At 44.0% G+C, this 27,647-nt stretch overlaps 1 protein-coding gene across 1 annotated transcript in view; it reads left to right on the top strand.

Moving 5' to 3' along the window:
- The window catches only part of LOC126249354 (uncharacterized), a 107,880-nt gene that overhangs the window by 16,324 nt on the left and 63,909 nt on the right, over nucleotides 1-27,647 (top strand). Inside the window, exon 2 of the mRNA XM_049951007.1 lies at nucleotides 1,029-1,194. Coding sequence (XP_049806964.1) covers nucleotides 1,029-1,194 — 166 coding nt within the window. The remainder of the gene's footprint in view (nucleotides 1-1,028; nucleotides 1,195-27,647) is intronic.

Genomic DNA, 27,647 nt, shown 5'->3' with positions numbered 1-27,647 from the left:
TATCCTCTCTACTTCGACCATCATCAGTTATTTTGCTCCCCAAATAGCAAAAATCCTTTACTACTTAAAGTGTCTCATTTCCTAATCTAATTCCCTCAGCATCACCCGACTTAATTCGACTACGTTCCATTATCTTCGTTTTGCTTTTGTTGACGTTCATCTTACATCCTCCTTTCAAGACACTGTCCATTCCGTTCAACTGCTCTTCCAAGTCCTTTGCTGTCTCTGACAGAACTACAATGTCATCGGCGAACCTCAAAGTTTTTATTTCTTCTCCATGGATTTTAATACCTATTCCGAATTTTTCTTTTGTTTCCTTTACTGCTTTCTCATTATACAGATTGAATAACATCGGGGAGACGCTATAACCCTGTCTCACTCCCTTCCCAACCGCTGCTTCCCTTTCATGCCCCTCGACTCTTATAAATGCCATCTGGTTTCTGTACAAATTGTAAATAGCCTTTCGCTCCCTGTATTTTACCCCTGACACCTTTAGAATTTGAAAGAGAGTATTCCAGTCAAGATTGTCAAAAGCTTTCTCTAAGTCTACAAATGCTAAATACGTAAGTTTGCCTTTCCTTAATCTATTTTCTAAGATAAGTCGTAGGGTCAGTATAGCCTCATGTGTTCCAACATCCCTACGGAATCCAAACTGATCTTCCCCAAGGTCGGCTTCTACCAGTTTTTCCATTCGTCTGTAAAGAATTCGCGTTAGTATTTTGCAGCTGTGACTTATTAAACTGATAGTTCGGTAACTTTCACATCTCTCAACACCTGCTTTCTTTGGAACTAGAATTATTATATTCTTTTTTGAGGGTGTCATATGCTTTCTCAATACCAGTGCAGGCGGGAAATGTTCTCTTCTCGAAAATACTGCGGACACAAGAGAAGTGAAAATAATCGTACCTTTAATCCGGTCTGTGTGACGCCGTTGAGGAGAACGTTGGCTGCGGAGTCGGGGCGTTGCGCTGAGGGGGGGCTATCTGCGTGGCGGTTTATCTGCCTTGGTGACGCGGCGCGGCTATAAGAGCGCCACGGCCCACGGCCGCCGCCGCTCCAGTCTGTCCGCAGGCTCCACCGCCGCCGCTACGGAAGACCGCCGCTCCCGCCGCCTCAGCAGCTGCTGTATGATCCCTCGCACCGCCATAGCCCACGTCGACCCCGTCCATTTGCTGATTTTCGACTTTTGCGCCGGTGAGTATGTGAATGACACGCGGCCGGCGGTTGTTCACGTCAGCCCCGACGACATTTCGGCGTTTCTATAAACAGGAAATATATTCGCAATTGCGAACACGAACGACCGCTGCATAACGGAATGGTGCGTGAAAATTTGTGCCTGGCAGGACTCGAGCCCGGTTTTCCGCCTTAACCCTTCGGATTTCCGTGTACGAATCGCGGCAAGACCCAAACTTTCAAACGTAATCATTCATGTGTCACAACCTGCACTCATACGTTAACGTATATTACAGTCCAGGAAGGACATATTTATTGAGAGTCGAGCGCCTGGTATCGGCTGGTAAATATGAGACTGCAGTGTGTGTGTTGTTAAGAAGAACTTAAGAAGGAACAATGCATCGTTTTTCTTGAGAACACAGGCACTGCAATCTCGTATCTTGTCTCTTAACGTTACCGCGTTTTTCTTCAATCGAGCTACTCGTATACTTTCAGGGACACGATAGCGCATCATTCGAAATGGAAAGTAATTTCTGTGAAATATTTTCTGAATGTAACGTTCTCGTTGTTGTGGTCTTCAGTACGAATACCGGTTTATTGCGGTTCTATTCTATCGTGGCAACTGATCACTGCAACCTGCACCTATTTGCACCTGCTGACTGCAGTCAAGCTTCCCGTCTCCCTCTCTCATTTCTCCATCACCAAATTGGCCATTCCTTGATGGCTCAGTATGTATAAAAAATGGTTCAAATGGCTCTGTGCACCATGGGACTTAACATCTGAGGTCATCAGTCCTCTAGAACTTAGAACTACTTAAACCTAACTAACCTAAGGACATCACACATCCATGCCCGAGGCAGGATTCGAACCTGCGAGCGTAGCGGTCGCGCGGTTCCAGACTGAAGCGCCTAGAACCGCTCGCCCACCCCGGCCGGCTCAGTGTGTATCCTATCAACCGTTTCCGTCTTATAGTCAAACTGTGCCGTTTATTTCTTTTGTCTCTATTTCTATTCGGTACCTCTTCATTATTAATCCGACCTATCCATTTCTCTTTAGTATTTTTCTGTAGGACTATACTTCGGACACCTCTATTCTCTTCTTGTCTGGATTGTTTGTCGTCCATGTTTCACTTCCGTAGAATGTTACACTCCAAACTATTACTTTTACAAAAGGCTTCCGAGCAATTAAATTTTTGTTGAGTATTAGTAAATTTCTCTTCTTCAGAAACAATTTTCTCTCTATTTCCAGTCTACACTTTATATCCTCTCTCTTCCAGCAAAAATGGTTCAAATGGCTCTGAGCAGTATGGGACTTAACTTCTGAGGTCAACAGTCCCTGCCGGCCGTTGTGGCCGAGAGGTTCTAGGCGCTTCTGTCTTGAACCGCGCGACCGCTACGGTCGCAGGTTCGAATCCTGCCTCGGGCATGGATGTATATGATGTCTTTAGGTTAGTTAGGTTTAAGTAGTTCTATGTTCTAGGGGACTGATGACCTTAGAAGTTAAGTCCCATAGTGCTCTGAGCCATTTGAACCATTTCAAGTCCCCTAGAACTTAGAACTACTTAAACCTAACTAACCTAAGGACATCACACACATCCATGCTCGAGGCAGGATTCGAACCTGCAACCGTAGCGGTCGCGCGGCTCCAGACTGTGGCGCCTAGAACCGCTCGGCCACCGCGGCCGGCTCTCTGTTCCAGCCATAGTCAGTTATTTTGTTGCCTATTTTCAGTGTCTCATTTCCTACGCTAATTCCCTCAGCTTCGCCAATTCGACAACATTCCATTATCCTTATTTCTCTTTTGATGATGTGTATCTTATAACCTCTTTTCGAGACACTAAAAATTCCGTTAAATTACTCTTTCCAAGTCCTTGGTCATCTTTGACAAAATTGCAATGGTATCGCCATCCGCAAAGTTTCTATTTATTCTTCTCGAACATTAATTCTCTTCCCAAATTTCTCCTGGATTTCCTTTACTGCTTACTCAGTGTACAGATTGAGTAACATAGGAGATAACCTACAAAACTTGCCCCTTTCCCTTCTTAACTACTGCTTCCCTTATACTGTATGTTCTTCGACTCTCATCACTGCAGTCTAGTTTTTGTACAAATTGCAGATAATCTTTTTCTCCCTGTTTTTTGTGCCCGCTGTCTTCAGAATTTCAAAGAGTGTATTCAGGCCAACATTGGGAAATACTTACTCTGAATATAGCAATTCTGTAAACGTAGTTTTGCCCGTCTTCAGTCTATCCTCGAAGAAAGGTCGTAGGGTCAACACTATAAAATGAAATATCGAGCGACAGTGTTTTAGTGCGTTTTCGCATCATCAATCATCATATATATTCTGGAAGCCATTGTACGTCTCATGCCACAATACCACAAGACACGTATTACAATCTTCGCTACTGTCGTATTTCATAAGTAATGGAGCAAAAAAAAAAAAAAAAAAAAAAGAAAAAGTGCGTGCCCCTGATACCCTCGAATGCCCCCTTATCTCTTATCTCATTCTCACTATCCCCATTCGAAACGTACGATGGAAGCAGTGTCGAAAACCAATAGCCCATAAAGATAGTTTAGTGTCATTATTAATAGCGGAAAATGACATAAATAAAAACATACGATATAGAAGCAGAAGCAGTCATATACACAAGGGTCCACAAACTGCCGTTTGCGAGATAATTGCGAATATGTGGTTACGAGCCGTCACTGAGTTGAAAATGAAATATTGTCCTAGTTAGGATAAGGGGTGATCAAAACGTTTCCGTTTGAATCTGTATGCCAATCAGGCAAATTCATCTTGACCATTGAGGCAATCCTTCCACCGACGCACCAAGTTGATGATAGCCGTTTGGTAAAACATTGTGTCCTGCTGAGTGAAGAAGTCAGTAACTGCCAGCTGCGCATTTTCTTTCGACAGGAATCCTCGACTCTCCAAGGCCTTTTTAAGGGACCGCAGGTGTGTTGTTCGCATGGGGAGAAATCAGATCTATAGGGTCGGTGCTCGAGCGCCTCCCATTTGAGTCTTCATGTAAAGCTGGCCTTCGAGATCGACTAGCGTCTTGCGTCGAATCGCGACCAGTAACGAACTTGGCGGACAATTTCACAGGGGTAGTTTTCGACACACACACTGCCTCATATACATTCTTCATTCTCCTATGAATGTCTACCAGTGTTTGCCCCACGCCAGCCAACAAAAAAATAACAGCCAGTTGGTCCCGTTTGGACGCATTTGGTAATAACGCCTCCATAGTTCACGTTGCCACATTTACCGCACGCACTTCGGAAAGTCACGAATGTCACACTAATCCCTTGCCTAAATTTTAGTTCTTATGCACCCTCATCAGAGTCTCGCTATGTTGCATATGCACTGCAGCAACGCCCTCAAACGACGACTTTTTGACAGACCCTTATACAATCGTATTTCAAATATAAACTTTTCGTTTTGCCACCATCCAATAGAGCTTTAGCATGTTACATGTTACTCGTATCTGTTGAAGGAAGTGTTCCTCGTGTCGTCCTCGCATTCTGACTGAATACTGCACTCGCCTATGCAGTGAGGTACGAACTCTTTCAAACACCGCCGGATCGTCTTGTACACTGATTAGCCAGAACATTATGACCACCTACCTAGTAGCCGGAATGTCCACCTTCGGCAAGGCTAACAGCGGCAACGAGTCGTAGCATGGAAGCAATCAGATCTTGTTAGGTCGCTGGAGTGCGGTAGCACCACATTTGCACACACAAGTCACCTAATTCGAGTAAATTACGGGGAGGGGGAAGGTCGATGAGCTCCGACACCACATTCAACCACATCTCACATGTGCTCGATCTGGTTCAGATCTGGCGAGTTGTCGGGCCAGCACATCAATTGTAATTTGCCACTGTGTTATTCGAACCACACTCTTGGCCTTCTGACATGACGCATTACCTTGTTGAGAAACATGATCGTCATGAATCATGAAGGGGTGTGCGTGGTTTGCAACCAATCTACAATACACCTTGGCCCTTGTACGAGCTCCACTGGACCCATAGATGCTCACGCGAGTGTCCTCCAGAGCATAATGGAGCCGCCACCAGCTTGTCTCCGTCCCACAGTACAGGAGTCAAGGAGCCGTTCTCTGGAAGACGACGGATGCGCGCCCTCCATCGGCTTGATGAAGAACGTGTCGGGATTAATGATTCCATCCAACTCTCTGCCACTGCGCCAGCGTCCAGTGCCGATGGTCACGTGCCCATTTCAGCCGTAGTTGCCGTTGCCGTGATGTTAAACATTGGCGCATTCATGTTTCTTCGACTGTGGAGGCCCATAGTTAGGAGTGACAAACTTGTACTCTGTTCAGCATTATAGTCTGAGGTTAGTTCCGCCACAGATCGCCACCTGTCCTCTTTTAACAGCATGCCTAATCTACGACGTCCGACATCTGGAATGAAGGTTTGCCGCCCAACCCCACGACGTCTGGACTTGGTTTCCCCTTGGTTTCGCCACGTGTTGAAGACACTCACCACAGCACTCCTTATAAACCTGACAAGTCGTGTAGTTTCCGAAATGCTCGTATCGAACCTCCGCGCCATCACAATCTGCCCTCGGCCGAACTCAGACAGATCGCGCGCCTTCCCCTTTGTACAAACGGACAGCACCCTCACTGATACTACATGCACTGTGCGTTTGTCTGACTAGCAGTCAGTCGTTGCCAAGTGACGCTGCTGTCGCCTTGAGGGATTTATACGCTCTTCCAATAATTCAACTGTATGAACGAGAGTACCGTACCTCTCTCTTATGAGATGATCCCAGACAGAAAAGTCAGATGATTGAGGTCAGGTGATGTTGGAACCGTGGGGACGGACCGTGGACCTCTCCACCAAAGGCAACATTGGTTCGTATGTATGTAGACTGAAGCGACGAATGAAAATTTGGACAAAGGCTAGTATCCGAAAAGGCGTCTCCTGCGCAGCAGGCAGATGTGGTAGCCACTACGTCAGCCAGGCACAATGGGTTGCACATACCAATTGGTATTCCCCCTCTGAAACGCTAGTTTGGGGGAATACCAAGTGGTCTGATGTGTGAATGGGAATTCGGATTGAGGAGGGAGGCGTGCAAGGGTAGTCCATGTAGTTGTGAGCTAGTATAGATTTACATTCGTCTCTTCAGTCTTCATATACACATCACAGATGTTTGAGACCTGAGAATGTCTCTAGAACTATATAGTTTCATTTGATTAAATAGAGGTGCCTTAGACGTCGTCTTACACCAACAGCAAACTTTGCTGGTGCACAATCGTAAATTTACCGCGTTCCTCATCTATGGGACATGAGTGAACTTTGAGTTCAATGAGATGGGGACTTAATCGAAAAGTTTATATTTCAAGTACATTTATACTAACTATGATGATATTTGATACTGAAGCCAGTGACAGTTCGTAACCGCATGGGAAGCTCCGCCGCTCTGACGCAAATCGGGACCGTCCAACGGTCGTGTAATCTTCAACCAATAGCATCATTTGGTTGCCATATGAAGGAAAGTGAGGATACCGTACCACTCTCGGCGCTGTTGTCAGCGTTCTAGACATTAGAGTCGTTATTTATCATTCAAGTAACCTCCTCAGTTGGCATCATGAGGCTGAGTGGACACGACCAAGGAAATATCCATGGCAGTACCGAGGAACTGAATGTGGGGCCTCCGCAGGGCAGTCATACACCTAGACCATTCAGCTAAGGAGGCGAACTCCTAACTTCGTATCTACAGTTATTTCACATACGGTTCGTTTGTGCACCCACGTTTCATGTAACCTTCTTGCTTCTATAAGGGGCAGTCAAATGAAGACAAGACAGAAGGACAAGCAATAAGTAAACTGTTTTCTTAGCACATTTATCCTACTGTGGCGCAAGATGTCAGTGCTGTCATGAAAAAATGTTTGCGGTTGCCTACGGAAACATCGTTGTACCCAAGCCCGCATCTCTTCGTCCGAAGCAATCGGCAGCTAGAAATGTCTTTCTTCAGGGCTCCAAAAGTATGAAAATTGTTGGGGAGGGATCGGGACTGAATGGAGGATGAGTAAGGCCCTCCTAGCGGAACTTCTGTAGCGAAGCTGAAACAACAGGCACTCCAACTGCGGGACAAGGGCCCGCTGCTCATTCACTTTCTGAAACCCAGCGCCACAATTAACTCGCGATTCATGGACATTTTGCACAAATCAAACCGCGCCTTCAAGTCCAAACGCATTGGAATGTTGACAGACGGCATCATTCTGTTGCAAGACAACGTCCACTTATGGTCAAGATTGTTTCGAGTACGCCGCAGAAGTTTTACACATCCTCACACATCCTCCATACGGTCCCGACCTCTCCCCATGGAATTTCAAATGGTTCAAATGGCTCTGAGCACTATGGGACTTAACAAATGAGGTCTCAGTCCCCTAGAACTTAGAACTACTTAAACCTAACTAACCTAAGGACATCATACACATCCATGCCCGAGGCAAGATTCGATCCTGCGACCGTAGCAGTCACGCGGTTCCAGACTGAAGCGCCTAGAACCGCTCGGCCACAGCGGACGGCCCCCTGGAATTTCCATATTTTTGGAGCCCTGACGAAAGACATTTGTCGCCGTCGAGTTCCTTCTGAAACAGAGGTGCACTCCGGGATACAATCATGGTTCCGTAAGAAGCCACAAACGTTTTCCCATTAAGGCATTGATCGTCTTATCTCACAGAGCTATAAATGTGTTAACAGTTATAGCGATTACTTTAGAAATAATAAAGAGTTTACATGCCTTTTTCTATCTGTCTCGTTTATTTTGACTGCCCGTAGTACTATCCCATAGGCTGCTTCACCCATATCCGCTCTCATTGTTAATTGCAGCATACCCTACACATACCCACCACGATTTCGTGACAACGATTTTGTAAATATCTCTTTTACACTCTTTTACGGGCTATAGAAATCCGTACCATCCTGAAAACGAGACGTCTGTGTTCTGGTCTACGTGATGAGAACCTAGATACACTACTCTGCAAAACTAAACAACGAGCTGGATAAAGTAACATGACACATTAACTACATTAGGAAAATGAATGAAAGTGACGGAGAATCCAAAAGTCTCCCAGTCATGCACAGGAATTTGGACATCACATGGCATGAGATCAGCATAACTATAGCGGCAAGGCGGCAAGTATGGTTGGCCCAGTAACACGAGGCAGTTAGGGACAGAACAAACAGTGTGCGGCAATCAGCGAGCAGTTACGGTGCACTGTGTTGGTGTTCTTCATTACAACATGATCCGGAGACAACATTTGGATGACTTCACAGGGAGAAGAATCATCGGGAAACTGGAGGAAGGATGAAGCGTAACGAGTGTAGCCGGGGAGTTTGGTATTGCTCACAGCATTGTTTCATGTGCATCGAGACCGTTCTGAATCACGGGCTCTGCCGCCGAAAGGAGCGGATGTGGTCGACCATGGTCAACTGCAACAGCAGATGACAGTTACATTGTGCAACGGGCAAGAAAGGACCCACGACAAACAGTGGTTATAATTGCAACCACATTTAACAGCACTGCAAGGAATGCAATCTCACGCTTCACAGTGGCACAGTGACGGTATGGTAGTGGTCTCTTTGCCCCACGATCAGTACGTTGTGTTCCGTTGGCACCTACAGATCGGAGGCACCGCTTGCGATAGTACCAACACCATAAGATTGGGGTTGCGTGATCTTATCGGATGAGATCGGATTCTGTGATCAGTGATTCTGCTCATACTCTCATCTGGCGAGAGGTGGCAATACGTAATGCACCCTGGAACATTGTCAAACAGGATTAGTTTGGAGGTGCAGGTGTTATCGTGTGAGGAGGCACAATTTGCATTGGTGTACTGACCTTAAAATCTTTGAATATACTACGCTCGTTGGTCAATGTTGCTGTGACACCAAATGTGTCTTTCAATGAGTGTATTTCACTGACTTAATTTTTATGGATGATAATGCGCAACAACATCGAAAAGGGCAGGTGGAGGAGCCCTTGAAACGGGAGGATATTCGGCGTATGGAATGTCATGCCAGTTGCCCCGACTTAAATCCCATCTATCACGCGAAGGATGCGTTGTACAGACGTATTCCAGAATGTCCTCACGCAGCAAGACCATCCAACAGTTGTCAACCGCACTGGTGGAGTAATGGAACGCCTTACAACAAGAAATCCCAACCAAGCTTGTGGTCAGCATGAGAGCACGTTGGCCGTCCAGTGTGGCCGAGCGGTTCTAGGCGCTTCAGTCTGGAACCACGTGACCGCTACGGTCGCATGTTCGAATCCTGCCTCGGGCATGGACGTGACGTTGTTAAGAACTATTTCACGTGTTTTGTAATATTCCAGAGACCATTATAAATCGCAGTGACACCACTGAAATTATTTTGTTCAGCTAAAATTGTCATATCTGTTCGTGTTATTGCGTTTTTCTTTCAGTAGCCATAGGTACTATAGTTTAGCAGGTCTTTTTATGTATGGTCCAACTTTCATCGACCTATGTTACCTGCCGGTGAGCCGGCCAGTATGGCCAAGTGGTTCTAGGCGAACCACTGCATCACACTCCTGGCCTTGTGACATGGCGCATTATCTTGCTGAAAAATGTCACTGCCGTCGGGAAACATGATCGTCATGGTCTGCAACCAGTGTACGACACTCCTTGGCCCTCACGGTGCTTTGTACGAGTTCCACTGAACCCGTGGATGCCTAAGTGAATGTTCTCCAGAGCATAATGGAGCCGCCACCAGCTTGTCTCCGTCCCACGGTACAGGTGTCAAGGAGTTGTTCCCCTGGAAGACGACGGATTAGCGCCCTTCCGTCGGTATGATGAAGAAGATATCGGGATTCGTCAGACAATGCAACGCTCTGCCGCTGCGTCAACGTCCAGTGACGATGGTCACATGCCCATTTAGTCCTAGTTGTCGATACCGTAGATTTAACATTGTCACATGCACGGGTTGTCGGCTGCGGAGGCCCATCTTGTGGGAGTGTTCGGGGAGTGTTCCAAATGGTTCAAATGGCTCTGAGCACTATGGGACTTAGCAACTGAGGTCATCAGTCCCTAGAACTTAGAACTACTTAAACCTAACTAACCTAAGGACATTACACACATCCATGCCCCAGGCAGGATTCGAGCCTGCGACCGTAGCGGTCGCGCGGTTCCAGACTGTAGCGCCTAGAACCGCTCGGTCACCCTGGCGGGGAACAGTTCACTGCCTGTGCTGTTTTAACAGACTGCCCAGCCTACGATGTCTGACATCTGTAATAAGGGGTGAACGCCCAACCCCTTGACGTCTGGGCGTGTTTTCACCTTGGTTTCTTCGCGTGTTGAAGACACTCGCAACAGCACTCCTCGAACGTCCGTCAAGTCGTGTAGTTTCCGAAATGCTCGTGCCGAGCCTCCGGTCCACCACATTCTGCCGTCGGTCAAATCAGACAGATCGCGCACCTTCCCCATTCTACACATGGACAGCACGCTCACTGATACTGTATGGACCGTGAGTTTGTCTGACTGCAGTCATTCCTCGCAAGGTGACGCTGCTATATCCTGGACGGGTTTATGTTCGTATAAAGTTGGTGATTATAATGCTCTGGCTGATCAGTGTAAGGTCGAATATGGCAAGGTATGAATAGACTGGAAGAGTCAAAAGGAACGCAACTGAGAATTAGAGACATGTACAGAAAATGGCAGAATTGTATTATTGTACACGGCAAAAAATAAGAATGAGTTATAACAGACAGAGGGGTGCGGGAAGGAAGTGTGCTTTACTAGAGCTTTTTAATATAGCCATGAACAACATCATAATAAACCTTCACCAAGGTTCAACAGCAGACGATATGAAAATCGTAGCATACGCAGATGATGTGATGCTTTGTGAAGAAAATGAGCTGAAATTGGAAGAACAACTTAACACTTGACAAAGAGTAATGAAAATAAGCAGGGAAAATTAGAAAAAATTAAGGATGTAATATAAAAGAGAAAAATTATTTTAAAAGTAGATGCTTTCAATTATGTAGGAATAAAGGAAACATCAAGAATGAAATTTCGGAGAGAATAGAAAATTGTTCGAAATTTAATTTCTGTGTTACGAACATAATTAGAAATTGGAAATAAGTGCCAAAGCAAAGATCATGATGTACAAGTCATATTATCTGACAATTTTGTCGTATGGATCAGAATGTTGGACTTTGACAAAGAAAGATCTGAGCGGAACATGAGCAACAGAGATGCACTTTCTGTGGGGGATCCTCGGTAAGACGAGAGGAGACTGGATAAGGAATGAAGTAATACAAAACACCCTTCAGATCAAGCCGCTAAAAGAAACAATGCAGAGTAATAGAATTAAATTGTTTGGTCACATTAAAAGAATGGGACTAAAAACACTTCCGAGAAGAACCCTAGAATGGACAGAACCTGGACGAAGACCAACTGGAAGACCACGTAAAGATGAAGAGACCAGGTGAAGGACGATATTGACCGTAGAGGACTGAAATGGGAGGAGACGTTAAACGATAAACTGTGGGGGAAAACAGAATCTTGGAAGAGGCCCTAAGAACGACCTGAATATGCAGAAACGTTTCAGGAAGAAGGAAGAAAAGAGTGACTACAGCAGTAAGGAGAACATACATACATCTGTGTCAAGATGAAAGTACGTAGTGCGTTTCAGTACAACAGCAAGTTATTTAACTAGTCAGTTAATCAACTGTTCATTAAACCCACTTCCTGTTGCTGTTCAACATCAAACATGTAATAATAAATGAAAAGCACCAGTTTGCTTTTAATTTATTATTATAATGTTGTTCTACCAAGAACCGACGGAAGATTCTATTAATATCAAACATGTAAGTTATAGAAGAACTATACAAAGTGATTACACAATACATGGCTGCATCCTAGTCATGTATAAATGCATACATGGAGCATTATAAACCTTATGAATAGATTACAGTGCAGAATGGTCTGTGCCCTATCCCCCCCCTCTCTCTCTCTCTCTCTCTTTCTCTTTCACTTTCTCTGTTTCGCACAAGTATTTTGCCTTCAGTATTGTGGACAAGAGCATAAAAGTTCCCCTGTAACACAAATATCTTTTAATTCTAAATTACGATTTAGTGTGAGTTTTCTGCAGACTATCTACCACTTGAACAAAGTTTTCCATTTTCCTTATTCGTTTTTGAAAACTTTCTAATTTTCTTTTTGCTTCTTAGATTACGTTGTCACGGAATACCAGAAAATATTTGACGGTCAGTTTTATTTTGGCCATCCTGTTTGTGTAACATGCTCCACCACGTGTCGATATTGCGACACAAACTTCGATACATGTGACGGAAATGAACTTTCTGCCGCAGGTTGGACACACAACAATAGATACGTGATTAGGATTACAGAATTGTATCTCATCTCTGACTCTGAGTCCCTAGTTGCTACAGTCAGACCCCCTAACAGTCGCTTCATGAAGTCAAAGAGCGTCTTGGGATGTTCTCGAGCCAGCAAAGCATCAACAACAAAGGTGCAGGAGACCTACTCTTTCCACCGTTTCTTTAGTAATTTCTGTTTGTTTTTCCGCTGTTCAGAGGGCCTGGCATAGAATATCCAAGTCGTCTGCAAATGTTAAGCACCCTATTCTACCAGGGCATACTGAAAAGTAATGCCTCCGAATTTTTTATCTGAAAACTCTTAAGGCTTTTTTTAAAAAAAGTTATTAACATTCTACATCTTTATCCTTCATGTCTACATATTTATTTCTCAACACAGACATCCTGGCGACGAACACATTTCTCCCAACCATACATCAATTTGTTGATACCGCCACTGTAAAAGTTTGACTTTGTTGACAGAGATACCTCACCTCTACTTGCACCGCTTCATCACTATCAAAGCGAACTCCTCGAAGGTGATCTTTAAGTTTTGGAAACAGATGAAAATCAGATGGTGCCAAGTCAGGGCTGTTTGGAGGATGATCGATGACAGTGAACTCAAGGCGTCGTATTGTTGCAGATGTCGCAGCTCTCTCGTGTGGCCTGGCATTGTCGTGCTGAAGGAGAGGGAGCTCGATGTGTGGACGAATTCTTCCAATTCGTGCTTTCAGTTTTCCGCGGGTCTCTCACGCACCGACATACAGTTATCTTACACATCGCCGTGTTACATTCCACAATTCCGAGCCCTCTGGTAGCAGAGGGCTGTAACACGGGTCTGAACATTGTTGCAGAAGCAACGCAAAACGCATGCCAAATTTAAAAGAATGCAAAATCCCCAATATTGGCGAAGTTTTACAGAAGCTCGAAATTTAGAGCGAACTTCAATCCTAACTGTTTTTAATAATTTCCACAGCGAAACTCTGTCTCTAAATCTGGCAGAAAACCCAAAGAGATTCTGATCATATGTAAAGTACACCACTGGCAAGACGCAGTCAGTACCTTCACTGCCGGCCGGAGTGGCCGTGCAGCTCTAGGCGCTACTGTCTGGAACCGAGCGACCGCTACGGTCGCAGGTTCGAATACTGCCTCGGGCATGGATGTGTGTGATGTCCTTAGGTTAGTTAGGTTTAATTAGTTCTAAGTTCTAGGTGACTGATGACCTCAGAAGTTAAGTCGCATATTGCTCAGAGCCATTTGAACCATTTTTTTTAGTACCTTCACTGTGCAGTAACAATGGTGATGTCAGTGATGACAGTGAAACTAGAGCAGAGTTACTAAACGCAGTTTTCCGGAAGACGAAGTAAATATTCCAGAATTAGAATGTAGAACAACTGCTAACACGAATAACTTAGCAGTAAATACCCTCGGTGTAGCGAAGCTGTTAAAATCACTTAATAAATATAAGTCTTCTGGTGCTGCTTGACTACCAGTCAGGTTTCTTTCAGAGCATTTGATACAATAGCTCCATACTCAGAAATCATAAACAATCACTCTCTCGTCGAAAGATCCACAGCGAAAGACTGGAAAGTTCCACAAGTCATGCCAATAACCAAGAAAGGGAATAGGAGTAATCCACTGAAGTACTAACGTTGATCTGCGGTAGGAGTTTGGAACACATATTGCGTTTGGACATCATGAATTATCTAGAAGGAAACGGTTTATTGACAAATGGTCAGCACGGATTCAGAAGATACCGCTCTTGTTAAACGCAAGTGGTTCAAATGGCTCTGAGCACTATGGGACTTAACATCTGAGGTCATCAGTCCCCTAGAACTTATAACTTAAGTAGTTATAAGGACATCACACACATCCATGCCCAAGGCAGTATTCGAACCCGCGACCGTAGCGGTCGCGCGGTTCCAGACTGAAGCGCCTAGAACTGCTCGGCTGCAATGGCAGTCTGCTAAACACAACTTGCTCTTTGTTCTGACGAAGTAATGAGTGATATCGACAGGGAATGTCACATTGATTCCATATTTTTAGATTTCCAGGAGGCTTTTGACTTTGTTTCTCACAAGCGTCTTATAATTAATTGCGTGCCTATGGAATATCGCATCTGTTGTGTACCTGCATTCATAGGTTCCTGTCAAAAAGGTCATAGTTTGTAGTAACTGACGAAAAGTCATCGAGAAAACAGAAGTGATATCTGGCGTTCCCCAAGGAAGTCTTACAGCCAATCTGCTGTTCCTGATCTTGTTCCTTGTCCGCCCTGTTTTGGAGTGTTGCTGTGCGGTGTGGGAGCAGTGTCAGATGAGACTGACGGAGGACATCGAAAAAGTTCAAAGGAAGACAGCTAGTTTTGTATTATCATGAAATAGGGGGTGAGAGTGCTACGGACATGATGTGTGAGCTGGGGTGGCAATCATTAAACAAATTTTTAGCTCCGGCAGGATCTTCTCGTGAAACTTCAATCACCTATTTTCTCCTCTGTTTGTGAAAATATTCTGTTGACGCCCACTTACATGGGGATAAATGGTCATCATGAGAAAATAAGAGAAATCAGAGCTCCCACAGAAATATTTTAATACTGGTTTTTCCCGAGCGCCGCTCGAGATTGGAACGATAGAGAAATAGCTTAAAGGTGGTTCGTTGAACCCTCTGTCAGGTACTTAATTGTGAATTGCAGAGTAATCTTGTAGATGCAGATACAAATATACGGCCATGATTAACAGAGATTTACAATGTTAATATCATTCGTTTTATTTAAAAAGCCTTAAGAGTTGTTACATAAAAAAATCGATGGCATTACTTTTTAAGACGCCCTCGTAATTTCGGTTCCTCATAATTTGAATGATTCGTGAAATTTAAGCTCCAGTTTTAGTGTTCGCCGCTCTTGACTGTAATTAATAAATTTTTCCCCTTACCTCTCCCTAGAACCGAACCCAGGATGCCCGCCTGACTGACTCTTCCGCAAAGTGTTCTCCTGCCCTTGGTCTTCTTCTTCGAGGCTTGCAATCGGAATTCATTTGTTTGGCTGCCACATGTTTCTGATCGTGGAGGAAGTTACTTCTTCCATGGGCAGGTACCCATTAGCTCGAGTCTTTGGCTTAGTTCTTCCACCCTGCCATTAACAGACGTTTCTTGTGTCGAACAGTATGGTTAGGGGCAGAGAGGTTGGCCCCACAACAGCCAACTGATATTTCCCAGAAAGAACTCTTCTTGTTCTAGTGGTATGCCACCCGTTCCCACGAGCTACGGCTGCGAACTAAATCGTTCGCACTGTATACACCATTGATAAAAATTCAGTCACTTGCAAAATCAATCAGCCTTATATCAGATCACTTAATTCCTATGTCCTATGTCTAAGGCACCTTCTCTTGTATTCCATTTCGTCATTTTTCATACTTCTCTGGCTATTGATTAGTTATGGAACAGATTTGTGAAAACAGAGTAGCTAAGGTATCTCGCTTCGTTTAAATTTTTGCCATCATAGAGATAAGGGAAATTTAAATTTGTAACCATACCTACACACAGTCGGCATCCCCAAAGAAGCATTGAAGTCGCCAAAGCCCAACTTTCCCTGAAACAAGCAAGAGATTTGAATCGTTAAATAGGAACTTGCTTGGGGCTTCGACGAACACGTATAATGAACAGTGCGTCATCAGCTCTTGAAGACAAATGTTGACTCAGGAAGCCCATCACACCATTTAGATTAAAATCAGCTGCCTCCGACTTGAGCGTGTCTTCATTTTTATTTATGATTCCGTGGAGCCAAAGCTACTTGGGTATGGAACGAGGCAGTACACAATTTATACGGAGCGAGGTGGCGCAGTGGTTAGCACACTGGACTCGCATTCGGGAGGACGACGGTTCAATCCCGTCTCCAGCCATCCTGGTTTAGGTTTTCCGCGATTTCCCTAAATCGTTTCAGGCGAATGCCGGGATGGTTCCTTTGAAAGGGCACGGCCGATTTCCTTCCCCATCCTTCCCTAACCCGAGCTTGCACTCCGTCTCTAATGACCTCGTTGTCGACGGGACGTTAAACAACACTAACCTAACCTAACCTACACAATTTACGGGATGCTGATAAGAAAATTAAAAAAAGAACTAATTCATACAATATGAGAATCTTTGTGTGAGAGAGACACTGCAGCGAGAAAGTTCCTCAACTACTGAGAGAAATTCTTGTACAGAATAAAAGAACTGTGCGGCAAGAAAAACTTTTTTACTTGGGTTTGAATACTTGTGGTTTATCATTCAGTTTTTTAAGTTCTGCTGGAAACCTATTAAAGAGGAAACCTTTTGAATAGTGCACAACAGCGTACAATGCTTAAGGAAGTGTTGTCCAAGTGCAAACCTTTTCTCCGAGTTGTGTTCACTGAACGAATGTTACAGTCTCCTGTGGGTACACCATGTGATCAAAAGTGTCCGGACACCTAGCTGAAAATGACTTACAAGTTCGTGGCGCTCTCCATCGGTAATGCTAGAATTCAATACAGTGTTGGCCCACCCTTAGCCTTGATGACAGCTTGGACCTAGGGATGTTTAGGAGTGTGGAAATCTCGCGTATAGACGTATGACATAAGTGACACCCAATCACCTGACAACGTTCGAAGTCCGTGAATTCCGCGAAGCGTCCCATTCTGCTCTGTCTCGATGTCTAATTGCTGCTGAGGTCGCTGATATGGAGTACCTGGCAGTAGGTGGCAGCACAATGCATCTAATATGAAAAACGTATATTTTTGAGGGTGTCCAAATCCCATGATGGAGGATATGCAAAGGGATGGTACAGTCATAATTTTGAAACACCTGAAGACGTTCAGGAACTGACGCCGCAGATCTGCCAGACCTCCCCTTTTTGGGCTTCAAATATTTTTGGTGAGAGCACTGAGTTGCTCCAGAATATGATATCATAGAAGATAATGGAGTGAAAATAAGTAGTCTCAGTGACAGAGAGAGTTGGGATAACTCTTATAGTGAAGATGACAGCATTCGTTATTGCAGTAGAGAATGAACATGATGCTAAGAAGAAATTGTAAGATTTGGCGACAGTGGACACTGAAATTGTTAGGGTTCAATCATTTTTGCTTTTGTCACACTGCTACTTGTCAGCGTTAAGAAATAGCCACCTTCTGAAGATGTCGAGCAATTGCCACAACGAAATATTGTGAGATACGCAACAGATTATTCGAGAGCAGACCCAACAGACATATATTTAATTTTTGTTTTTGTTTGTAACAAATAACGTTCATGCAACAAACTGTCGCACAGAACAAACGATTACGAAACTGGCAGTGATACTTAAACAGCTGCTATGGTGATAGGTTGAGAGACTGAAGTGTCAGACGAAATCCCATATATTGTACAACGGAATCCGAGGTGGTAAGTAAATCTCGTTCGATGTATAGGGACAGTGCTTTGACGAATTCAAATCACTCACCTTCGAGATAGCGCAGTGCTTCGACATCTGCATCTGCATCTATACTCAATAAGCCGTCCTACGTTGCATGGTGCCCGCATCTCGTGGTCGTGCGGTAGCGTTCTCGCTTCCCACGCCCGGGTTCCCGGGTTCGATTCCAGGCGGGGTCAGGGATTTTCTCTGCCTCGTGATGGCTGGGTGTAGTGTGCTGTCCTTAGGTTAGTTAGGTTTAAGTAGTTCTAAGTTCTAGGTGACTGATGACCATGGATGTTAAGTCCCATAGTGCTCAGAGCCATTTTACGTTGCATGGTGGAGTGTACTTCTGGTACGATTGTAATTACTCTCCTTTCCTGCTCCTCACTTGAATTTTGCATTGGGAGAACGACTGTCGATAAACCTCTGTATGAGCTCTAACTTTTCTGATTTGCTTGTCGTGGTTATTTCGCGAGACGTATTTGCGAGAAAGTAATATGTTGCCTGATTCTTCCTGAAACGTACGCACTAGGAAGTTTACCCGTAAACTCCTCTGTGATGCACAACACCGCTCTTGCAGCGTCTGCCATGGAAGTTCGTTGAGTATTTCCGTAACGCTCTCGCGGTTGTAAATAATGCCGTGGCAAATTGCGCGGTTTTTCATTTTATCTTAGCTGTCTCTTTTATTAATCAAACATAGTAAGGGTTGCAGGTACTGTACTTATGTAAAATTCTAGCGCTGTTAATGAAGGTAAAAGACGACACCGAAAGAGGAAGATAAATGACATCGCAGAAATTGGTTTCTTCCGTCAGAAGAGTAACCGCACAGAGGCCTCGAAATACGTGTGTTGTAATATTAGAAGCTGATCTGCCTTCATTAATTATTTTTTACAGCTAAGAAGTGGCTGTGAACTATCCATGTGTGCAACAGCTAGGGTGACGAAACTGCGATTTCGAATGATGAATAAACCATGATTGTTGGAGCACAGGTCGTAACATGTGCCTGTAAACAGCACAGTATCAAACTAGGCGGCTATTATGACCTCATTCCGATAACACCAGTGCCATGGGTTCACGATAATAAATCAACGTCGGCGATAATCAAAGCTGATTCTTTTAATAAGTTCTCTGAAGATGTCAATTGGATATTCCGGCTGTAACTGCTTAAGCGATAACCAACAGCAACCTATTTTTTACACTGAACGGATAATCCACTTTTACGAATTTTCAGAATTTTATGAAAGAAGGAAATAAGAGTTAATGTCCCGTCCACGACTAGGTCATTAGAGACGGAGCATAAGCTAGGATTGGGGAAGGGTCGAGAGGAAAATCGATCCTGTCCTTTCAAAGGGCCATCCTGGCATTCGCTTATGCGATTAAAACAAATTGCAGAAAACTTAAACCTGGATGGTAGGATGAAACTCTGCCCTCCAGAATACCACTGCACCATTTCACCACCTCTTTCGCTATTTCTGATGAAGTTTATACTCCATTAGGTCTTAAAACAACTCTACTAAGTGGTGTAGCGCATTGTTACTCGTAAGAATCTGCGTTCAGACAGTGGCCTCCGAACTCTAAATTGTTGGTTTCTCTACGAAACTTACTTGACTTTTGGAAATTTTCCATCGTTAAGGACCTACACATTCAATTAAAACATATAAGCAGGATTTCCAGGAAAATGGCTATTCTGACAAAGAGGTAAATAAAATTTTGTGGCTAAATAACTATAGACTGAAGAAAGAGGAAGAAAAAACAAAGACGAAAAAACACAGTTTTTGATCAGATTGACAACATTCTACGAAAACATAACGTGAAACCGGTTTTTAGACTAACAGAAAAAAATATATCCAATCCTCATATCTGTGTGAGATAAATGCCCTCTTCTGATGGTGTGACGGAGTAGAAGAGCGATGTACTCTTAGAATACAATTTCTCCTTTGACCTATGGGCTGGCTACATTCAGGGGCAAAGGCATGATGTCATCATTCCCTTCCCTTCTCCTGAGCTGCATCCCCTTCCTAAGCCACGACTTCCTCCTTTCCTTCCTCCCCCCTCCCACTCTCCATTCCCTTCCAGCCCTCTCCCCCTCCCCCATTCTTTCCTAAGCCCCACCCATTTCTTGGAAACAGACCAATCAGATAGCTTCTAAGGCAGTTGTGTTACACATATTTAGCTCTCACAATCACAGCTCAACATTTAACTGCCATATCAGGTTCTCCAACCACAATTCCCAACTCCTTCTTAAGACAAACCCCTGCCCCCTTTTTCTATATTATTTCTTGGAAATAAGCCAGTAAGAGGCCATTCTGTATCAAGGATAGGGGGATCATGACATCATTCCCATCCAGTGATGTTGGGAGCTGCATAATGTCTACATTGTGTGGAAGGGGCAGGGATTAGGAATGGGGTTAGGGAGGAGGCCAGAGGTGGAGGAGAGGATTCGATGGGAAAGAAGAGAGGGGAAGGGGGGATGTGAGTGGAGGGTATGGGATGAGGAAGCGAGGGGGAGAATTTCAAGGTAAAAGTGCAAAGATCAAATTTGATCCGAGATGCTTATTGCATTCCTGCTTCTGGAGCGTACGAGATTGCATATTTGTGTAATAAAGTCATTGGAACTGTTAAGAAAAGTGTGAATTCACGTTCGAAGGAACAAAAAAGTGTTTGCCAATTAGGGAAAGTAGAAAAATCGGCTGTAGCAGAAAAAGCACTTAAGTCAGGAAAACATGAAGTGAAATTTTACAAAACCAACATTTTATCTACTACAACGAACTATTTATTATCAACGGTTTTATATAAAAGTCATCGAAATTCATAAACATGAGCCTAATTTTAGAAAAGAAGACGTCAAGTAACGTGGACAGTAGCACTACAGATTTGATAGGTAAATTTTATCTTTGAAAGATAATAATTCTATAGTTAAGTTGTATCTTCGGCAAGGATTATCTTTATTGCTCACGTATAAACTTCTACTAGACCGCCTTGTCACAGTATTTACATCAGTCTTCGACGTTTGACCCTACAGTCGGTAACGCTCAGAGGAACTAGTAGCACCTCTGAAGGTGTCCAATGCAGCGCATGATGAACCGTCAGGAACGAGTAAGTTCCACGGATCACCACCATACGGTTCAGAGGATCCAACAGCATCCAAAACAACCGGTCATGGAAACCTTAATTGTGTGGTCACATTAATTCTGCTTAAAATGTAGCTCAGATGCCGTAAACCTGAATGAACCTAAGAAAGGAAATGAGTTTTCTCCGTTAATAAGACGCTGTTACGATCTTTCAAACACTGTGTTCCATATAGACGTTAACTTCGTGAGAAAAACCCATGTGGATTTGCAACGAGTACTCAAAGGACGTACTCACACATTTCAACTGCAAGATCACTCTATGATCACTGTCCACTGTGAGACTAAACGCCACCTGGTGGTGTAGCGAGCACGTGACTCGGTAAGGAAAGAATTTAAGTGGAGAAGAAAGAATGGAGAACCATTATAGCGACAATACGTGCCAAAAATGGCGAAATACACTTACGTACATAAACTACTGTGACAGAGCGAAGATTGCCGGCAGGTGTGGCCGAGCGCTTCTAGGCGCTTCAGTCCGGAACCGCGTGACCGCTACGGTCGCAGGTTCGAATCCTGCCTCGGGCATGGATGTGTGTGATATTCTTAGGTTAGTTAGGTTTAAGTAGTTCTAAGTTCTAGGGGACTGATGACCTCAGATGTTAAGTCCCATAGGGCTCAGAGCCATTTGAACCATTTGACAGAGCGAAGATTAATTTGGCCCGGTGTCTTCGAACGAGCTGGTCAGCTTTTGGTGTGCTACTGTCGTGAGCATCTGTGGAAAGTTATTGAAGGACGGTGAAATAACGAGTAGGTGACTATCTGCTGGACGTCCGAGCCTCTTCACAGGACGTAAAGGATGGAGGGCTGCCTTCTCTGTAAAGCAGGATAGGCGGTGATCTGTGGCAGATTTGAGGACAAAATACAATGCTGGTGGAGGTATAAGTGTTTCGGAGCGTATCATTCAGTGCATATTTTGTACACGGAGCGCTGCAATAGACGACTCCTACGTGCTGCAAGAGACGACCCCTACTTGGTTCCATGTTGATCAAACGACATCAGAGTATCAGTGGAACCTGTGGTAATAATCGAAGGCACCATGGCATATGGGGACTACATGAAGAGCATTGCGCGCCATCTGCATCACTTCATGCTCGATGTCTTCTCCAGTGACGATGGCGTATTTCAACAGGATTACTCTTCTTACTACTGAGGTTTGGGGAGAGCATGATAGGGAACTCACGTTAATGTCTTGTCCATCAGATTTGCCTGATTTGAACCCAATGGAACACTTTTATGACGCTATCGGGAAACCAGTTCCATGCCAGAAAACCACCGACCCGTAATTTATAGGAACTGCTTACTTGGGCGTAGACATCCTGAGCCACTTACCTCCAGAAACCTAGCAAAGACTTGTCGAATCCAAGCCACGCAGAATCGCCACAGTTTTGCGTTGCAAATGTCGAGAAACACGCTATTAAGCAGGGCCATATAATGTTTTTGCTGATCGGCGTATAGTGCAAGTGTTTTACTCTGGATTAATTTATTTAGTACGATTTTTGCCTTTTATGACGTGCATGTAACGTACTATTGTATGCAACAAATTTTAACTTCAATAGCTCCTAGTTGTCGTGTTGCGGCCCTCGGTCCGAATGCTGATTTCATGCAGCTCTCCATGCTTGTGCATCGTGTGCAAGTCTCTTTACTACATCTTACATCCATTTTAATCTGCTTACTATAGTCAAAACTTTGTGTATCTCTGCAATTTCACTTCCTCCGCCCCCCCGCCCCCCCCCCTCCCCTCTCCACACTTCCCTCCATTTCTAAATTGACGATCCCATTAATGCTTCAATCCCTGGCCAGTAATTTATTTTCTCCCCGATTCGATTCAGTCCCTCTTCATTAGTTGTATGATGTATCCACCAAATTTTCAGTGTTCTTCTGTATCACCACATTTCAAAAGCTTCTCTTCTTGTCTAAAGCGTTTGTCATCAACATCTCACTCCCGTACAAGGCTACACTCGTGACCCATACAATCAGAAAATACTCCCTAACACTTAAGTTTATGTTCGACGTTGACAAATTCCTTTTCTTAGAAACGCCTTTCTTGCTGTTTCAATCCTCCTTTTGTTTTTCTGTTTCTTTCGGCAGTCATGAGTTATTTTGATGCCTAAATTCCAAGTCTCTTCCACTACATGTAGTGTCACATTTCTGATCTAATTCTTTCAGCAGCATATGACTTAATTCGATTACACACTATTACTCTTGTTTGACTTTTGTTTATGTTTTAACCCCTTTTCACAACAGTATCCATTTTGTTCAACTGGTCTTTTATCCCTAAGCTCTAATTCACTATCCAAATTCCTCCTTGGGTTCCTTAACTGCGTGCCGAATGCACCGATTGATAACATAGAGGATAAGTTTCAACCCTGTCTCTTTCCCATCTCAACTTATGCTTCCCTTAAATATTCATCACCGTAACTGTAGACATTATTACAAACATATGGTATCCCAGAAATTTTCCCCTGATTACAAACATGCATAAAGCATAAAATATGATACACGGACACACATCTTTTATTTTGAAGTGCAGATAACATATTCATGTTGTTGTATACACACACACACACACACAAAATTAATAAATTTCGACGTGAGCTCCTTTCGTTGCCCGAAGGATATCCAAGCATATTCCAATTCCACCCATGTGTTTGTCAAAATTTCGTGAAGGATGAATGTCATGACGTCAGTAATGCTTCGCCGTAATGCTGTTATGTCGTTCACTAGTATTTGGTAAACCCGGTACTAGACATAACTGCAAAGTAAGATATCCAGTAGTGTTGCGTCCGGTGATCACAGAGGCCAGTTGCTTGGTCCACAACGGCTGATCCATCTTCCTGAAAATGTTGTATCCAAACAGGCACGAAAATCTAACCCTCAATGTTGTGGTTCACCATCTTGTTGGAAAATTAGGTCCGAATGTCCTGAACTTGAACTGTTTTTGGTGACTCTGTCTCATGATACCAGATGACGCAATGGGCTTTGTCCTGGTCTGAGTACATGCTGTCTGCAAATGGTGTCCGATTCCGCTATTCTTAAGTCACTGGGCCCTATACTAAACGAAGTAACAGTCAGCATGGAGGTACACAAAAACTTGAATATGTCACATGCAATTCAAGATAAAAAGTATTTGGTTACGTGTCGTATTTTATGCCTTATGAATGTTTATAATCAGGGAAAGACTTCTGGGATACCTGTTGCGTTGTGAAAGCAAGCACATAAATATGAGGGGCGATCAAAAACATTCCGTTCGAAGGCCGTACAATCCAGAATTGGTATACCAAGCAGACAAAATCGCCGTGAGCATTAATGCAGTTATACCACCGACGCACCAGGTTAAAGATACCTGTTTGATAAAACACGGTGTCCTTCTGCCTGCCGGCCGAGGTGGCCGAGCGGTTCTAGGCGCTACAGTCTGGAACTGCGCGACCGCTCCGGTCGCAGGTTCGAATCCTACCTCGGGCATGGATGTGTGTGATGTCCTTAGGTTAGTTAGGTTTAAGTAGTTCTAAATTCTAGGGGACTGATGACCTCAGAAGTTAAGTCCCATAGTGCTTAGAGCGATTTGAACCATTTTGAATCTTCTACCTGAAGAAGTCCGTAACTGCTAGCTGCTCATCCTTGACCGACAGTAATTGTCTACCCTTCACCCTTCAAGTCTGTTTTAAGGGACTGAAGGCGTAATAATAGCATGGGAATAGGTCGAGTCCAGAAATTTTCGTGATGTAAATGTCGTGTGACTAGGGCCTCCCATCGGGTAGACCATTCGCCGGGTGCAAGTCTTTCGATTTGACGCCACTTCGGCGACTTGCGCGTCGATGGAGATGAAATAATGATGATTAGGACAACACAACACCCAGTCCCTGAGAGGAGAAAATCTCCGACCCAGCCGGGAATCGAACCCGGGCCCTTAGGATTGACATTCTGTCGCGCTGGCCACTCAGCTACCTGGGGCGGGCAGTTTCGTGATCTTGACGCAGCATTCCACAACGGTGGTTTTCAATAGACATGCTGCCCTATGCACATTCTTGATTCAAATGGCTCTGAGCACTATGCGACTTAACTTCTGAGGTCATCAGTCGCCTAGAACTTAGAACTAATTAAACCTAACTAACCTAAGGACATCACACACATCCATGCCCGAGGCAGGATTCGAACCTGCGACCGTAGCGGTCGCTCGGCTCCAGACTGTAGCGCCTAGAACCGCACGGCCGCTGCGGCCGGCATTCTTGATTCTCCGATGGATGTCTAGCGATGTTTGTTCTTCGTCAGCCAAAAAAAGACTAACAGCCCGTTGGTCCTCTGGTTCACGTTTCCGCATTTTCAACACGCACGTCCGAAAGACACGAATGCCACACTAATCCCTTGCCTATATGTCGGTGCGTATATACCCGCAGTGGAGTCGTTCTACGTTGCTTATACGCTGCAGTACCGCACCAAACCGGAAACATTTTGATCGCCCCTAATAAGTTTCGATATTTTGGTTTCCAGTCCACTAGTCAATTTCATTCCAATTTTGTCCTGTTTCAACATTTAAATCCGTTCTCCTCAACATGTATTATTGGAGAATTTGTATGTGTAAAATATCTTATTAGCGATAAATACTGTTTTAGACGTTTTATTGTGGTCTCAGCATGTCGTTTTGGAGCGGATGTCAAGATCATTCACAAAAGTCACTCCATGAGAGAATTACTGCATTGCAGAAAGTTTACATGTATGTGCCTACATTTTAGTGGCAGTTGTTGTCTGTCATTCTTTGTGTTCAGTTAGTGCCAATATTTGTAGCAGCGGCTTTTGATTCAACGCGACAACGTAGCACCAGTCGCGACGACTTTGTAATGACTTAACCGTTTATTGGGGTGAAAGTAAGTGAGATTAAGTGAAATGAAACGAAATTTTCGACCGAATTTATTTAGCAATTTGCTTTAGATCTGTGATCCATATTTTCATCGATTTCTTAGTACGGAAAAGTCAGTTAGTGACAACAACAGAAGTAAAGCAATGTCACTGAAATGAAAAGCATTGACTGTCAGATATCTTTAGGTCTGCGTCTATGTACATAATCTGAAAAACTGCTGCTTACATGCCCCAGTGCGTGCTGTAATTAGTCTAGCATGGTAGCTCAGCGTGTTCGGTCAGAGAGCCGGTTGGCCTCTGTAATAAAAAACTGAGTGGAATGATCAACAAACTAACTTTAACGGATGTCGTGTGTCGTCCGCAACGACCAAACCCAACCCTGGACTGCGCGGCTGGTCCCGGCGGAGGTTCGAGTCCTTCCTCGGGCAGGGGTGAGTGTGTTTGTCCTTAGGATGATTTAGGTTAAGTAGTGTGTAAACTTAGGGACTGATGACCTTAGCAGTTAAGTCCCATAAGATTTCACACACATTTGAACTTTTTTTTATTGCACTTCCGCGGTATTCCACCACGCGCTTTACCCACGGCTGAGCCTATGTGGTCGTTCCATTTCATATCCATACAAACTGCTACACCCAGGTATTTCTATGAGTTTGCCGATTCCAACAGTGACTCAGTGATATTACTGTCAAAGGATATTACGTTTTTTTTTTGTTTTATGAAGTGCGTTACCAATCTTTGCACCACTTTGAAATCTTATCAAGATCTGACAGATTATTTATGCAGCTTCTTTCACATAGTACCTCATTATAGATATCCGCATCATCTGCAAAAAGTCTGAGGTTACTATTGATATTGTCTGTAAGGTCATTAATATACCAGATGAACAGCAAGGGTACCAACACACTTCCCTAGAGCACATGTGAAGTTACTTCTACTACTGGTGATGACTCTTCATCGAAGATAACATGCTGCATCCTTCCTACCCAAAAGTCCTCAATCCAGTCACAGATTTCACTTGATACTCCATATGATCGTATTTTTGACAAAAAGCATAAGCCAAATGCTTTTCGTAAATCAAGAAATACTGCATCTACCTGACTGCCTTGATCCAAAGCATTCAGTATGTTAGGTGAGAAAAGTGTGAGTTGAGTTTCACATGATCGACGTTTCCGGAATCCTTGCTGGTTGGCATTGAGTTCATTCTGTTTAATATACCTCCGGCAATTCATGTTTTTAGCATTTCTGTGATGCTCTTCCGTGAGTCAACAAACCTGTGAGGTTTTGTGCAGCTTTCTTCGTTCACATTCAATCCCCCAAGTTAATCTTATTTGGTATGTCTTGATCCACGGCGTTCAGGTGTCATATGAGGAAAGTGCGAGTTATGCCAAATGTTTTCCTGTGGTACTACAGTGGATATGAAAAATTCAGTAGTCGATGGGATATAAGACGGTAATGACACAGAATTAAATAGCAATGACAAAGCTGTGCGTGCAAATGATTATAAAGAATTATATTGACATAACAGTGAGAAAAAAGAATCCTCGATATGTAGCCTGTCTGACAGTGGATATGTGCCAAGTCCCTCTGTCGACAGAAATGACGAGGATTTTGTGTTCCACTCCATATTAATCATAAATTTCAGAAAACGGTTAACGACGTGCTAGTGATACTGACAATGTCTAGTATTTTCAGATTTCCCTACTGTAATAGAAGACTATATTAATGCAACTAACA

Source organism: Schistocerca nitens, chromosome 3 (assembly GCF_023898315.1).
Source record: "Schistocerca nitens isolate TAMUIC-IGC-003100 chromosome 3, iqSchNite1.1, whole genome shotgun sequence".
Taxonomy (NCBI): Eukaryota; Metazoa; Arthropoda; class Insecta; order Orthoptera; family Acrididae; genus Schistocerca; species Schistocerca nitens.
Note: the sequence above shows the minus strand (reverse complement) of the source record. Positions and strands in the feature narration are given on the sequence as shown.